Below are 15,047 nucleotides of genomic sequence, written 5' to 3'. Positions count from 1 at the left end.
TCCTGTTTTGGCTTCCCTTCATTGGCTTCCTGTTAAATCCAGAATTAAATTCAAAATCCTGCTCCTCACATACAAGGTCTTAAATAATCAGGCCCCATCTTATCTTAATGACCTTGTAGTACCATATCACCCTATTAGAGCACTTCGCTCTCGCTCTGCAGGCCTACTTGTTGTTCCTAGAGTATTTAAAAGTAGAATGGGAGGGAGAGCCTTCAGTTTTCAGGCCCCTCTTCTGTGGAACCAGCTTCCAGTTTGGATTCAGGAGACAGACACTATCTCTACTTTTAAGATTAGGCTTCAAACTTTCCTTTTTGCTAAAGCATATAGTTAGGGCTGGACCAGGTGACCCTGAATCCTCCCTTAGTTATGCTGCAATAGATGTAGGCTGCCGGGGGATTCCCATGATGCATTGAGTTTTTCCCTTTCCAGTCACCTTTCTCACTCACTATGTATTAACAGACCTCTCTGTATTGAATCGTATCTGTTATTAATCTCTGTCTCTCTTCCACAGCATGTCTTTATCCTGTCTTCCTTCTCTCACCCCAACCGGTCGCAGCAGATGGCCCCGCCCCTCCCTGAGCCTGGTTCTGCCGGAGGTTTCTTCCTGTTAAAAGGGAGTTTTTCCTTCCCACTGTCGCCAAAGTGCTGCTCATAGGGGGTCATATGATTGTTGGGCTTTTCTCTGTATCTATGAAGCGCCTTGAGGCGACATTTGTTGTGATTTGGCGCTATATAAATAAAATTGAATTGAATTGAATTGAATTGAATTGAATTGAATTGAGTAAGAGCTTCTTTAATCGAAACATGTTTCTGTACACGCGAGACAAAGACAGACTGGGACATAACCCGACCTGCTCGGCTTCCTGGCTGCTTCGCGGCGCGCAGCTCTTCTTCCTCCTCTCTGCAGGCCCATTGAGCTCTGCGGCGTGTCCTCCCCTGCGAGGGTCCACCTGGGAGCCTTTGGCAGCCGACAGACTGCTGAGAGGAACACGTGCTTTTGGTTAATACATTTATGTGCAGCTTTTTTCTGCTTCACTAACAGTTTTTTCAATTCTGGAGACAAAAATAGTGTTGAAGCAGAGGTTATACTCACAGCTGGCACGGACTCTTGGACCCGTGCTTTTTCTTGTGTCCCTGTAGATACGACTCTGGATTTCACAGGGTTTAAAAAGGAAAAAGTCAATGATGGAGGCGCTGATCCAACTCATTGTTCATTACAATTCACACATCAAATGACATGTGAGCTTGAGCACAACTAGGGTGAAGCACAGTGCACGTTTGATTACATCCTGACAAAGGAGAAGTGATCCATGTGTACTGTTAGCAGCAGGACCAAAGATCAACAAAGACCCATCTGTGTGTCTGTAAGATAAATGGCTTTAAAAATTAAAAATCAAACTGTTCTTTGGAGAAAGCAAATCGTCCAGGATTAACAAGCTTTATATAAAGTGTGAGCAGGACGAGGCCGTGCTGCCTGCCCGTGGTGCATGATGGGGCAAATATAGCTGTGAAATATGAGGATTTGAAACAGACTCAGCTTTTCCGACTGACCTCCAAAAATAAACACTAGTAAGACTCGGGCAGCAGGCCCGGTTAGCGGGCCGTGCCTTTGTTTTGTCAGTGCCCACAATCAGCGATTTACACAAACTTCCATGCACCTCTCCCCTCATCATGCTGCACTGCCACCAGTATCATAGAAAAACACCCCCCTTCTCACCTTCCTCCTGACTGGAGGCATCGGAGCAGTCTCCCTGGTAGGCTGTGCCCAGCTGACAGTTGCCTGTTCAAAAACAAAAACACAGAAAAGGTGAAAACCCAGGAATTAAAGCACAAGTGATGAAGGAAAACCACTTTGTCCCATATGTCTGATCACTCAAGACCAAAAACTGCACATCTGTAGCATTTTATTACTTTCATTACATAAATAAAGAAAATGAACTAAACAGGAAGCCAGAGAGGTTCAAAATATAAAATCAATAAATACGATATTAGAAAACAGTTCTTGTTGCTTTCTCCGGCTATTGTAAGGCTACATACATGCGTGTTTCAGAGAGGAGGTGAGATCACTGACTCTTCTGCAGGATGATGCTGCAGCTTGGTAATTAACAGCTGACCTTTCAGATAATTGCATGATCTAACACAGGGGTGGGCAACTCCAGGCCTCGAGGGGCAGTGTCCTGCAGGTTTTAGATCTCACCCTGGGTCAACACACCTGAATCACATGATCAGTTCGTTACCAGGCCTCTGGAGAACTTCAGGACATGTTGAGGAGCTAATTTAGCCTTTAAATCAGCTGTGTTGGATTAAGGACACATCTAAAACCTGCAGGGCCCTCGAGGCCTGGAGTTGCCCCGCCCCTGATCTAACATGAATAACCTCTGAGTATCTTGGCCTTATACTCACATCTGCTACAAGTAGGTTTAGCAGCGCAACTGGAATCACAGTTGAAGAAGCTGCAGACCTTTCTGGTCTGCCTGAACAGCGGCGGCGCAGACAGGAACCTCTCTCTACAGGGGAGAACAGAGACAACACGAGTGAAAGGCTGTTCATTAACAAACAAATACCCTAAATTTAGACTTCAGAATGACACCATTACTCTGCATGCACAGGATGGAGCTGACAATATATCAGTTACATGATCATAAAGGCTTGAAGAATTCACAGAAATATCCATGGACTTTCTTCTGCTTATCAATTTCAGATTTGTGGGAGAGTATGGATCCAGCAGGGTGAGAGGCTGGGTACAGTCTGTACCAGTAGGGCTGCTCAATTAATCGAATTTCAATCTCGATTACGATCTGGGCTTTCAACGATCATTAAAAATGACTGAGCCGATTATTAGCCCCTCCCTCGTGCTTTACTCTCGCACTGCTCCGTGTGGCAAATCGAGCGCACCTCTCTGCATTTCGAACACGTGTCACAACAATTAAGAGCAGCGGTCTCCAACCTTTTTGGCGCCACGGACCAGTTTATACCCGACAATATTTTCATGGACCGGCCTTTAAGGTGTCGCGGATAAATACAACAAAATAAAACTAGTACCGGTACCGAAAAAAAGAAGATTTATTCATAACACACGTGAAAAGACCCAGGAAAACTGAGTAAACGATAAAAACGATAACAAAATAACGCTGAAAACCGATAAAAACCCTGAAAACTATACATTTCACACCTGAGCCTCAACTCTCGCGGCCCGGTACCAAACGACTCACGGACCGGTACCGGTCCGAGGCCCGGGGGTTGGGGACCGCTGATTAAGAGGACCCGAGGGAAGCTCGGAAAGCTCAGCAGAAGTTATTTGGAGAGGAGAGTGACTGCTGTTGGTTGAAAAGAGGTAAAAAAAAAACTTGAGTGGTGTGGAAACATTATGGGTTCATGAGTCAGACGTGGATCAAGTAGACACAGTGTGTAAACTTTGCTACAGTGTCGTAGCTGCACCACAGAGCAACACTGCAAAGTTCACTAAACACAGATGTTTACATTTATTTCTTATATTGCAAACATTTGCTCTGTTATCAGTATTTGCACTATTTTATATTATTTTTTGACAATCTTTAAAGTCATTATTCAACATTGTTATTGTTAAATAAATATCGTCAAATAATCGAGATCTCAGTGAAAATAATGGTGATTATCATTTTTCCCCATAATCGAGCAGCCCGATGTATCAGGGTTAACACAGTCACACTAATCACTGTGTGCCCCCGTTCTCATAATGATCGTACCAACCCCCCAGTCTATAAACATTTAACCTGTCGTGCACTGTGCACGTTTTAATGGCCCATAACTGTAGCCAACAGTGAAGTGAAAAGCTTTGCTCCAGCACTAGTTAAGCCTCGCCTCATACAAGATGAGACACAAGACAAAAGTCTGAATGTGGGCCGGACTTTGGATGCAAACAAAAACAGCAGATAGGTTTCAGTTTCCCCGCTCACTCCACAGTCTCACTTCACACTAAATGAAACTGGTGGAGAGGCCACACCCACTGTGTGTGTGTGTGTGAGATCAGAAATGAAAGGAAAAAAACCCTCTGTGGGTCGACGATCCATTCAACCAAGAATGAAAACCAGCCCCGTTTAGCCTGCCTGACATGTATTACAGGGACACAGGGTCAGACCCATTTGACACATTATCATGTTTAGCTGTGCTTTCTAGGTCAAGGGCCCCCGCTCCTTTTTCCACCCTGCAGTACTGGCATGACGGGGGTGACGGTGTTCCAAACACAGCCCTGAGTCATGTGTTACAGTTTGTCCTGCTGGTTTGTAGCAGCAGCAACAATAACCGACACAGCACACTGACGGAAACGAAGGTGCTTAAAATCCCCACAGAGCTGCTTGTTCGGAGCTATTTTAAGCTCAAGCTTTCAAAATAACACAGCGATGGTTAGCTAATTGTTTTTGTTTACATTTTAAACTGGCTGTATTGATGTATAAAGAAAAGACAGACGATGCTGTTCGATTTGCCCGTTAGTGTGAAACAGGAGGATTACAGTCTGACACTAACAGGCCCTTTGGTTTCTCAGGCTGCCCTCCTCATCACATTGTGACTACATCTTAATCTCTGGTGACATTTTCCCTCCACACATGCACACACACCTGAGATAAATAACCGCAGGACACTGAGAATCTCCTCCGATGTTCCTTCACTGACCTGCTGTCGTTCAAGTCTACAGAGCGCCTCAAAATGCCACAAAGCTTCTTGTTTTCGAAGTAAACCGTGGCACAGTGAGGAGCAGGAATGCATGTCAGGTTTTTTACACACAGGAAATGATGCTGAACAACGTCTTTGGGTAAAGCAAGACAGATGTTGACCTCTTATCCTTGGAGAACTCAGAATAACAGAACAAAATGACCACAGTCGCGACTGCGGCAAGTCCTCGGCCAAAGCTGCAGTCCACAATGTTTCCATGTGATCAGATACGTGAATGGCAGAAAACGCCGAACAAGATGGAGCCAAAACAAGTTATTTTAACACAAGCTCGCCACAGAAATGCTCAACAAAAACAAATATTCCTCATCAGAAACCGGCTCATCGAGCCAGAGATCAAAAGGAGAATTTGTCCCGCAGCTTTTTAAGATTGCAGGTGAACAAGTGGGTTAAATGTAAATTACCTGAGGTTCTTCTCCACCTCCCTGCTCTCATACTGCCCCCCCTGGTTCAAAAGACTCAAGATGCTCTTCTCAAAAGACTCCGTACACTGATCCTTAGGAAGCTGCGGAGAAAAAGAGGGAAGGTGAACAACAGGTGGGATGCACTGAAGCATCGACTTCGACTTCCTTTTTGTGCTAAATAAGCAGCTTTGGGTTCAATGGCGTGGACTGAAGCTGCATTACCATAATGTATATACGACGGTACATCCCGATCACCTGTGCACAGATTAGCTTCGTACAGGACGACCAATAAACTTGCTTCTTTTTTAAAAACTGGCCAAACATTTGAAATTGGCATCTGGACTCATACAGCTGTTACTGATGGAGGTCAGACCAATCAGAAAGTGGTTCCATTGCCAATGACAACTGCTCCACAGTATCCTCAGCAAGTTTCCCCGGATAGAACCGTCAGAGCTGGTGTGCAGATGTTACACAAGAAAAACATTCATATAAGTGCTTGAAGTACAAACTGCTGAGAGTGTAGAAATAATCAGTAATTACCAGTGTATCAGTCTATTTCCTATTTACTATCCACACTGCTGTCACTTTGTTCTGCTGATGTGTTCTGACAGTGAGCCAGCACACACGCCAGCACGACCCTGAAATTCAAGCAGCTAAATTAACTGTGCTGATTAAATGTGTTACCTACAGCTTCGTCCATTTGCCACAACGTCTTTGCATCGTTTACAACAAAACAGACCTAGTTGTAGGGGTGGGGAAAAAATGGATACTGTGTAGCATCGTGATATTTTGTTTCTAATAATGTATGGATACAGGGACAGCAGAAATCGATACTTTGTTACAAAAAGGTTTTTGTGCTCTGACTTCAGAGCATGTTGATCCTTTTTCTGAGCAAGAATCCTGACATTCCTTCACTGTCCAAATGTGTTTAACTTGTTTTTGGCAGCAATAAACATGACAGTTTACTTATTTTCATTTAAGACATGTTTTATTTTAATTACGTTTAAAACTTTTTTATTTAATGTAAAATTATATTTTGTTTGAATTTACTTTCAAATTCTTCAGTTGCTGAAGGGGCTGCATAGTTTTCATAAACTGCATAGTTCAGAATAGCTATAATTGTACCAGATGGTTGATTCAGTTAAGTTGGACTAGACTGTAATACAAACCGTTCAGTTTGTCAACAATCAAACTGAAATGAGAGAAAGACTGAGTGTGAGACTTTGATATTAGAGAAAATGAATATTGATAAAGTTTACCTTTATGTACAGAATCTGAATATCAAAAAATATTTTTAAAAATTGCAATAATATCGTATCGTGGGATGTATGGTGATTCCCACCTCTATCTAGTTGCACATGTCACAGTGACACACTCAGACCCAAACCTCTGTGCAATCAGACACCTGTCTTAATTATATATCTTTAAAAAAAATAACAGTTCAACACATAAAGGAACATAACACAACACTGAAAGTTTCTTTACATATACTTTTGCAGCTCTTCTGATTTAATATTACTGCTGTGATTACCTTCAGGAGGAAGTTCTCCAGCTCAAAATGGGTTTTGGTCACTTTGCTGAAAGAGGAGTCGGACCACTTCACCTGAAACAGCAGCAGGACACTCCATCACTGCAAAGCCACACGTGCCAAAAACACCTCACAGAAGGACTGCACTAGACGTTTACCGCACAGTAACGGCGTAAAGACACCCAAGCAGGGCAACGATACTGAATAAAAAGTGATCAACCTGTGAGCACAAGTGGAAAAAACAAACAAACCATTCAAATAAAACAAGAAAAACTAAACTTGTGTTAAATGGAAGATTGGCTTACTCTCCTGCTAAGAAATCAAGGTGTGACATCTTTTCTAATCTCAGGAGTTGCTCATGTCAAAAGTTAAAGTTCTGTTCATGAGTGCGCTACAAAGATACGTGTCTGTGTCTTATGCATCAGCAGCTCCAAACAGAGCTGCTGGCTTTACTGTCAAAGCTTAGAAAAGCCAACAGGACAGTTAGGCTCTTCTCCAATTGTTTAATGATTTCTCTGCACATAAACAATCAGGTTACTTTGTTCTATAAAGATCTAAACAGACTTCTCAAGGGATAAAGTCACCAGCTGTGACACCGACACGCCATGCACCACTGAAAATGGGATTGTTCTGAGCGCATCGGCCAAGTAGGTCAAACAAAGTAAAGGAAATACAGGAAACTATCTGGGCGTTATAATAGGCACATAACTGTGTGTGACAATAGGGGCACGTGTAAAAGCTGCATTTTTCTTGCATGATCAAGTTCACAGCTGCGGGTGTTGGTGGCAGAGCAGAAAGCTTCTGTACGTGTTACTGAGCAGGTATACGAAGAATGAGGAGCCTTAACTTTCTGTCACTGTGTCACACGTGGTGAATATAAGGGCAAACAAACTCGTTCAGACCCGCCTGAGAAGCATGGCAGGCAGCAAGTTAGCAAAACAACCAATGACCCTTTGACCCTTTGCCTGTACACACGTGTATTTGGGGAAAAAAAGCATTTTAGGCTCCAACGTCAGGAAAAAGACAATTTATTGCAATAACAGACTTCTTATTTTGAACTGTCAATCATGCAAAGCTACTCAAAGGTTAACGGTAAAAATTCAGATTTGAACTTAACATCACAGGTCATCTCTGACTTGATCTGAAGCGGTGCCCGAGTGTGCATGTGTGCTGTTACCTACCTCAAAATTGTATTCCTTGTCCGTTCTCTTCCGACAGATGCCCCTAAGCACAATTCCCTCGATATGCACAGCTGCACAAACACAGGACACACTAATGATATCGGTTTTCCATAAAACAGCAACATAGCTAATACCGTCTTCAGACACAGTAGTGTGGGTCTACTGAAAGCCTGTTGAATTATTTAAGCCCATACAATATCAGGGTCACTTCAGCACCTGCCATGAATAAATCAGCAAGTAGAGAAAAATGTGTATTGGCTTCTCTGTGGTTGTACAAAGTGCCAACATAACAAAAACCATTAGTGCCTTAGAAATGATTACAGCAAAGAAAAAGAAAAACTCTGACTCAGGGCACATATCAAAGCTGCCAAGACCTCAGTTGCACCTGCAGCAGATAATTGCCATCATGTTCAGCATGTGCATCCTTTCTATTCACCTTCTCTCTGTGTCGCCCTGCGGCTGGACCGTCGGCTCTGGCAAGGTGGATGGGAGGCTGGACACTCTCCTAGCCCAAGCCCTTGAGAGGGCAGGTAATCTCCCTTCTGGCCCATCAGCTCCTGGAAAACAAACACTCAAAGTTAGAAACATACTAATTCACTGCAAGCTGAGCTCTACTTAGAAAGTACTGCATTTCACAAGAGTCACGGTTACCTGTGACATTTCAATTTAAACAACTGTGGGTGCAAATTACTAATGCGGGGGGGGGGGGGGGGGGGGGGTGTTTAAAGTTCGATCAACACCACCAGTGTTTTGTTTTACTTTTCCCACAATACACAGCTGGAGATCAATGAAGGGATCTGAAAATTGGAATACTATCCCAGGATCTCTGATGGACCAATCCGATATTACGTATCGGTATCGGTCCGATACTGACCTAAATTACTGGATCGGATATCGGAGAGAAATAAAAAATGTCATCTGATCCATTAAATATCAAAAAAGCACCTCACAGAACTTGCGACACGGCGTAACTCGGCTCATAACCGTAGCACATCAAAGCAGTGTGGTCACGTGATAGAGCGGCTGTGTGTGTTTGTAGCGTCGCTACCAAACCAGCATTTCATGTCCGAGGAAGTTTTCCCAGAGAGAAGTAAAGCAAGTGTGTAAGTTCATCTCTGAATGTTTGTAAAGCATTCCCACGTTAAGCTTAACAACCGATATATGGAGCGACTGCCTCTCTCTCTCTCTCCTGCTGCTACTTCAATGTGAAACTGATCAATGATCTCTTCTTTGCTCACTTCACGCCAGAAAGAGGAAACCAGCGGCTGAACAACAGCAGCACGTTTAAGCTTGATAAGCTGTTGTTAGAATTTATTTAATATTACTTTCTACACCAGGATCTTTTTCTATGTAGCTGACGGCTGTAACTGCCCATATGGAAAAGAAATAGTAAAAACATATATGATTTACTCATGAAAGTGGCCACTTTCTCATTACTTTCATATATTTTTTTAGTAAGTATCCAAAACATACAAGTTTCATACAAGACAGATACAAACTTTATAAGATTTATATATATATCTTTTCCATATGGGTGTGCAGGGGCGGATCTAGCAAAGTTTAGCCAGGGGGGCCGATAGGGCATGAACAGGGAAAAGGGGGCACAAAGACATACTTTTCTTTCTTATTCTCATTTAAAATATCGAGCTTTTAATAAATAATTATCTGACTCTTACACCCAAAGTTTTAATCTGGTGTAAAATATATAGAAGTCCATTACTGTTTATAGTAACTGTTAAGTCTAATATACCCTAGTAAGCTGTAGTACTTTTTCCTTTGGGAAGATACCATCTGTGCAGTCTGCAGTTCTGTTGAAGAAAGATGTTGAATCTATTTAATTATTCTTGAAAAATAATTTATTTCTGTGCATTTTTTTCTCACTACATCAAATTAAAGTTGATTACATCGATTAAGCATCATGAGGTGGGGGGTGGTTCCCTATTTTTAATTTTTTCTGGGAGTTTTAGAGCCCTATTAGTTAGGTTGCTTAATATTTCTGCTAAGTACTCTTTAAAATACCAGAATAGGGAGGATGGAGCAGGTTTAAGTTTATTAGATTGATCAGTGTTGCTGAACTATGAAATATTTTGGGTGCAGTGTATTTTTATTTTTTTATTTATTTATTTATTTATTTTTTTTACATACAGATATAACAGAATAGCTTTAGCGTTTGTTTTTTTTTAACGCGAGTATGAACTTATATAAAAAGCAGCAAAATATTAAAAAAATCAGTTTTATTGATTAAAAATACACTATATTGGATTCATATTGGTATCGGCAGATATCCAAATTTATGGTATCGGAAATAAAAAAGTGGTATCGTGCCATCTCTAATCTCTGAGTACATTTTTCAGCTTTTTCTACAGAGTGTAAGACTAATTGCAGTGACTTTATAATTCACTTCTGACACAAAATGAAATCAATGGCCCAAAGCAAATATTAGTCTGTGATAAATTACAAGCCAACAGGAAACATGAACCCACAGAAATGCTGAGCAAAGAAAGGGAAAAAAGCACATGCATGCATAATACAAATAGTACAGAAAAGAGCCAAGCTACAGCATCCGTCTGTGGCTACAAGAAGGCCAAAGCACAACATTGTGTCAGTCACAAGGGATGAAACAGAGATGATGTATGCATAACAAAACCCCAGAACCCTCCATTTGTTTCAAACCATTCACTTTCTCTATGTGTTTGCCCACATTTGACAGTGGCACGGTCCAGAGACTATTCTTTAAAAAGGGCACGAGTGATTTTATTAAGAGCAGTGCATCTTCATCAGGCAGGGTTCTGGCTCACAATGACTTCATCCCGGGACTCGTGGAACAGAAAGCCTTCGAGTCAGAGATACAGACACGTATGCTGCTACTAGCATAATGTGACTGGGCTGGAAACTAAGAAAGTCTCATGACCAAACAACTCACACTTTGTTCCATTAAGTATCTTACATGGGGAACAGCGACTGCTATTTCCTGCTACATATCCCCCACGTGTGTGCATTAGGCAGCAACATGCAAACTCAGACCCTTTAGAGTGGCTGACCAAAACGAGTGAGGGGTTTCTAATGAGGCAGTGGGGAGTTCTCCCCCTTGAGTGGCTACAGAAGAGCTTTGCATTCCTCACATGACTTCAGGTTAGTTAACTGAGGTTTTGTTCATTCATAAAATAAAGCTGAAACAATCGTTTAATAGATAAAACTATTAAACCGTTTTCTCAATACGGGCCGATATTATTATGCCCTCCTGTACGCTTCAACAGAGCCTGTGGTTTGAACTTTATCCACTTATAACACAAACCTGTGGAACCAGGTTTAATGACTGAAATCAACAGTTTGCACCTAATTGGAATTAAATGAACTAACAACTGCTGTTTGGAGACAAGCGGGACCACCATGTTTACACAGAGCTACAGGACGCTCACATCAAGAATAGGGCTGCCACAAACGATTATTTTGATAGTCGACTAGTCACCGATTATTTTTGCGATTAGTCGACTAATCAGATCATCATCCATTGGACGTAAAACGTACAGCTTATTGCACCAGCAGCATCTGCTCTTATATAACTATCATTAGCTTACAGCTTTAAGTGTTTAAGGTCTGTGCTAACTAAAAATAAAGACAAGATGATAGTTTATTTACTTTTAATGAAATTTGCAGATTGTTTCGGTGAAGTTTAATAAACTCCTTGCTATCTAAAATATAACAGGACACCGGAGTAAATTCTCGAGCATCTCACACTTCTGATAATCAGCTGTCTGCTTGACGTTTATTCAGCTGTGTAAAAACTATAACTTTAATCTCAGCCAAACCGATTTACTCAGGAACAAATAAAATACTAAAGCCAAACAATAACATTTTAAGTTATCTAAGTGACTTATATATATTTAACCTGAGTAGCGAAAGACGGCAGTGGGTTTGAAAACATTTGCTCTCACGGCGCTAGTGAGCCTAGCCCCCGGCTAGCTATCGAGCTAGTGGCTAACAGACGTCTCTGAAAACGTCGGAGCGCTTTTGAAAATATGTGGTGTCTTGATAAACTGAGCAGATATTTGAGGTTTACACAGCTACATTCTCGCCTGAAAACATGTTAAACGTTTATTTTGTGACCCAGAAAGAATAATAAGAGTAATATTAAAACTAACTAGCTGCCCCCATTGTTGGAAACTGAGCTGGGCTGCGCTATGAATTCTGGGACACAGCTTCTTCTTCTTCGGGGTTTAACGGCAGCTGGCATCCTTGTACATGCAGTGCTGCCATCTTCTGTTTCAGTCCGTTATTACACTCTTAAATCCTACTACTTATTCCTGCGTCTTTTGTGATCTTACAAAGCTTCAAACGACGCGTCGACTATTAAATCAGTCGTCGACGATTTTGATAGTCGACGTAATCGTGACTAGTCGACTAATCGTGGCAGCCCTAATCAAGAAACAGCTAAATACTACAGAAATGATATTAATATTTCAGTTTCAGCCATTGGGGAGCAAACTGAAGCCTGTTAAACAAAGCAGGCTTACTGAGTTGCTTGGATCCTCTTATAGAACAGAGAAATCACTGAAGTCTTAAACACAGACTGGTGAGGAAAGGTAAGAAAATTCAGAGTGGATATCACAGTAAACCTGCTTATAAAAAAATAATATTCAGGTAGGCAAAATGTCCTGGCTTTGTATGCAACTTTGTGATCTATTTCTATGGTATATCTTTGAATTATATTAACAAATCTGGAAGCAGATTAGACGAAACAAAAAGCAGCCAGTTTAGTTTAAAGGATTCAGTCATAAATGGTGTTGATAACAGCCCAAGGAGGTATGCTAAAAAAGCTATACATTGATAACTCAATATACTTAATATTAATGTCGTGAAGGAATCACTTAACTTGGCTGGGTTATAATGACACCTTATCCACTTTATAGGAGGTTGTGTTCAGGGGTGAGATTTAAAAATCCAATGAAGAGAAAAAACAAAATATTTTTTGCAATTTTTGTTGCCAATAGATGGAGGAAAACAGATCAAAGGAGCAGGGGTCCTTTGATGAACACTTCACACTGCATCTCTGCTGCTCCCACTGATATGTCAGTGTCTGGTGTTGTATACAGTGTCATCAGGTCCCCCAGCAATAATGTGTCAAAAATGTAGTGCTGCTTGCAGGTACATTAGCATTACATTGGCAGTGCCAGTAATGGGAACCTTCTTTCCTTTAGGATTAACATCCACATTGCTCCATGTGAAATGCTTTGGACAAGTGGTTTTACGTGACCTTCCACAGGCATTAGCAGAGAACTACTGAGCAGATATACCCTCAAATCAGACATGGGGTTTTAGATCCAAGCCCTTTTCACCAGAAAAAGTAACCAAAGATGAAAGCTGAAAATTTTAAAAATGATTTTAAAAAAATACTTCAATGCAGTTTAAGTCTGACATGAGATTTGAACCACACTTCCCCAGGTGAAATCTTTATTTTAACGTGCAATTCTTCCAGTTAACACTACTCATCTTATCTGGCCTGGAAAGACACGCTGATAAGATTATGAGATACACTTGCAGGGAGTCCATTTCCAACTCATTCTTTTGATTTTTTTATATATATATTCTAAAGCGTTTTAAAAATGACACCAAAACATGTTACCAATCCCACCTTTCATAGAAAATTAAGACCACACCAGCTAAAATGAGTTATTTGATGGATGGATATTCAGCTGTGTGGTTGGGTGATTGTTGGGAGATCGGCTCTTTATCAAACACCTGCTACAGCACAGAGCCGCTTGGAAAGCGGTCTGTTTGAGAATTAGTGCTGTCAGAGGAGCGCTTGGCATTGCATCTGAATATAGCTTTAATAAGGGCACCACTTACCCTCCAATAAGCTTGTTAGCGACTTACACTGTAAATGGCGGTTAGACAGATGACGGTAACCCATACAGTTAAACAGCAGGCTACAAAACAGCTCCGAGCGTGCGACAGCGTGTAACAGCTGCCCAAACTGTAGCTAGCAGCAGGCTAACCGGCTGGCTTTCATGTTAGTGATAGCATAGTATAATGGCAGCTAATGCTAGCAGAATGTTTGCTCTGAGCATACTCTACCAGTATGTGACATTATTTTCGTGTTACGTAGTTTGAAATATATGTATCTAACGTTTTTCCCCACTTTAACCAATTCTGCTGAAGAACACATTTTAAAGTTGGGCGAGTTTAACAAGCTAGCTTAGGATTTAGATGGGCTAAAGTTGGTTTGTTGCTCATTACCGTTGCTTGGACGTTTAATCTACGCTGGCGTTGACGCTTTCCCTCCTCCATAGAAAGCTCTATTTTGTCGAGCAGTTCCCGAACAACTTGGCGTTGGTGGAAGTGGAAGGCTGGGTGCAGGGACGCCATAGTAAAAAGCAGCGCAATCTGCTCCAGAGGTCCTCCGGCTGTGTCGTTTGCAGAGAAGCCGCAGTCTTCTTCTGAACCTCCGTACATACTGTCGGCCTGACACGGCGAGTGAACGTGAGAGTCCCTAAATGGAGGGAGGGGGCAGTCGTAATTTCTGCAGAACAAGGCCGGGTTGACATGGCTGAGTATCCGAAAGAGTATTCCAGCACATTCCCTGCTGTCAGACCCGAGGAGGGACAGGCAGACTAGGAGTTTAGACCTGATCACTGGGTCAACCACGTCCGTTAACACTCCCAAATCGCTCGGACTATTTGCTCGAAACTCAAAGTCCCGTAAAACATGGTAATCTTTTCTAGCGAGATCCTCCAAGTAAGATCCTAAAAAACGGAGCTCCAGGGGTTGGCACATATGCAACAGCCCGCACATGAACTCGATACGCTTAGCAGGGTTTAGGTGCAGGCCGAACCACTCAAAGACGCTCTCCTTGTCCAGTTGTGCTGGATGCACCGGAGGTCTGGGCGAGTCCCCCAGCTTGTCATACGCCACGGAGGGAGATGCCGCCCCGAGAACATGTTGGTGCTTCGGTCGATCCAATGAATCGTTCTTAGCCGTTTGGTTACCTCCTTCCTCGCCCGTTTTCGTCGGTAGCTTCATTTTCAGCATTATCAGTGCTACGAGAGAGCCTTCAAAGTGTAGACGACGGACCAATATACATTACTGACAACCTAACACCGCCTCGTAATACTGACCGAGAACCGAATATCCGTCGTTTTACCGTGTTATTACTGTTAGCTAAGCATCTGACGCGGCGCCACTACAGAAGCCCTTTTCACGAAGTTACAGTCTTCTTCTACTCTGTAT

The 15,047-nt window shown here is 42.1% G+C and overlaps 1 protein-coding gene across 2 annotated transcripts in view; it reads right to left on the bottom strand.

Annotated features, from left to right (window-relative positions):
- Window positions 1–15,047, bottom strand: part of zcchc2 (zinc finger, CCHC domain containing 2) — a 26,111-nt gene extending 11,064 nt beyond the window's left edge. The window contains exons 1-9 of one of the 2 annotated variants that reach the window (XM_085173103.1): window positions 14,058–15,047; window positions 8,257–8,377; window positions 7,821–7,891; window positions 6,643–6,714; window positions 5,112–5,212; window positions 2,404–2,507; window positions 1,718–1,780; window positions 1,094–1,148; window positions 852–978 (exon numbers count right to left, since the gene is read on the bottom strand). In XM_085173103.1, coding sequence (XP_085029229.1) covers window positions 852–978; window positions 1,094–1,148; window positions 1,718–1,780; window positions 2,404–2,507; window positions 5,112–5,212; window positions 6,643–6,714; window positions 7,821–7,891; window positions 8,257–8,377; window positions 14,058–14,849 — 1,506 coding nt within the window. In that variant the 5' untranslated portion in view covers window positions 14,850–15,047. The remainder of the gene's footprint in view (window positions 1–851; window positions 979–1,093; window positions 1,149–1,717; window positions 1,781–2,403; window positions 2,508–5,111; window positions 5,213–6,642; window positions 6,715–7,820; window positions 7,892–8,256; window positions 8,378–14,057) is intronic. The other variant, XM_085173104.1, reaches the window with a different exon arrangement.

This window comes from Neolamprologus multifasciatus, chromosome 9, assembly GCF_963576455.1.
Source record: "Neolamprologus multifasciatus chromosome 9, fNeoMul1.2, whole genome shotgun sequence".
NCBI lineage: Eukaryota > Metazoa > Chordata > Actinopteri > Cichliformes > Cichlidae > Neolamprologus > Neolamprologus multifasciatus.
This window is presented reverse-complemented; position numbering and strand designations above follow the sequence as displayed.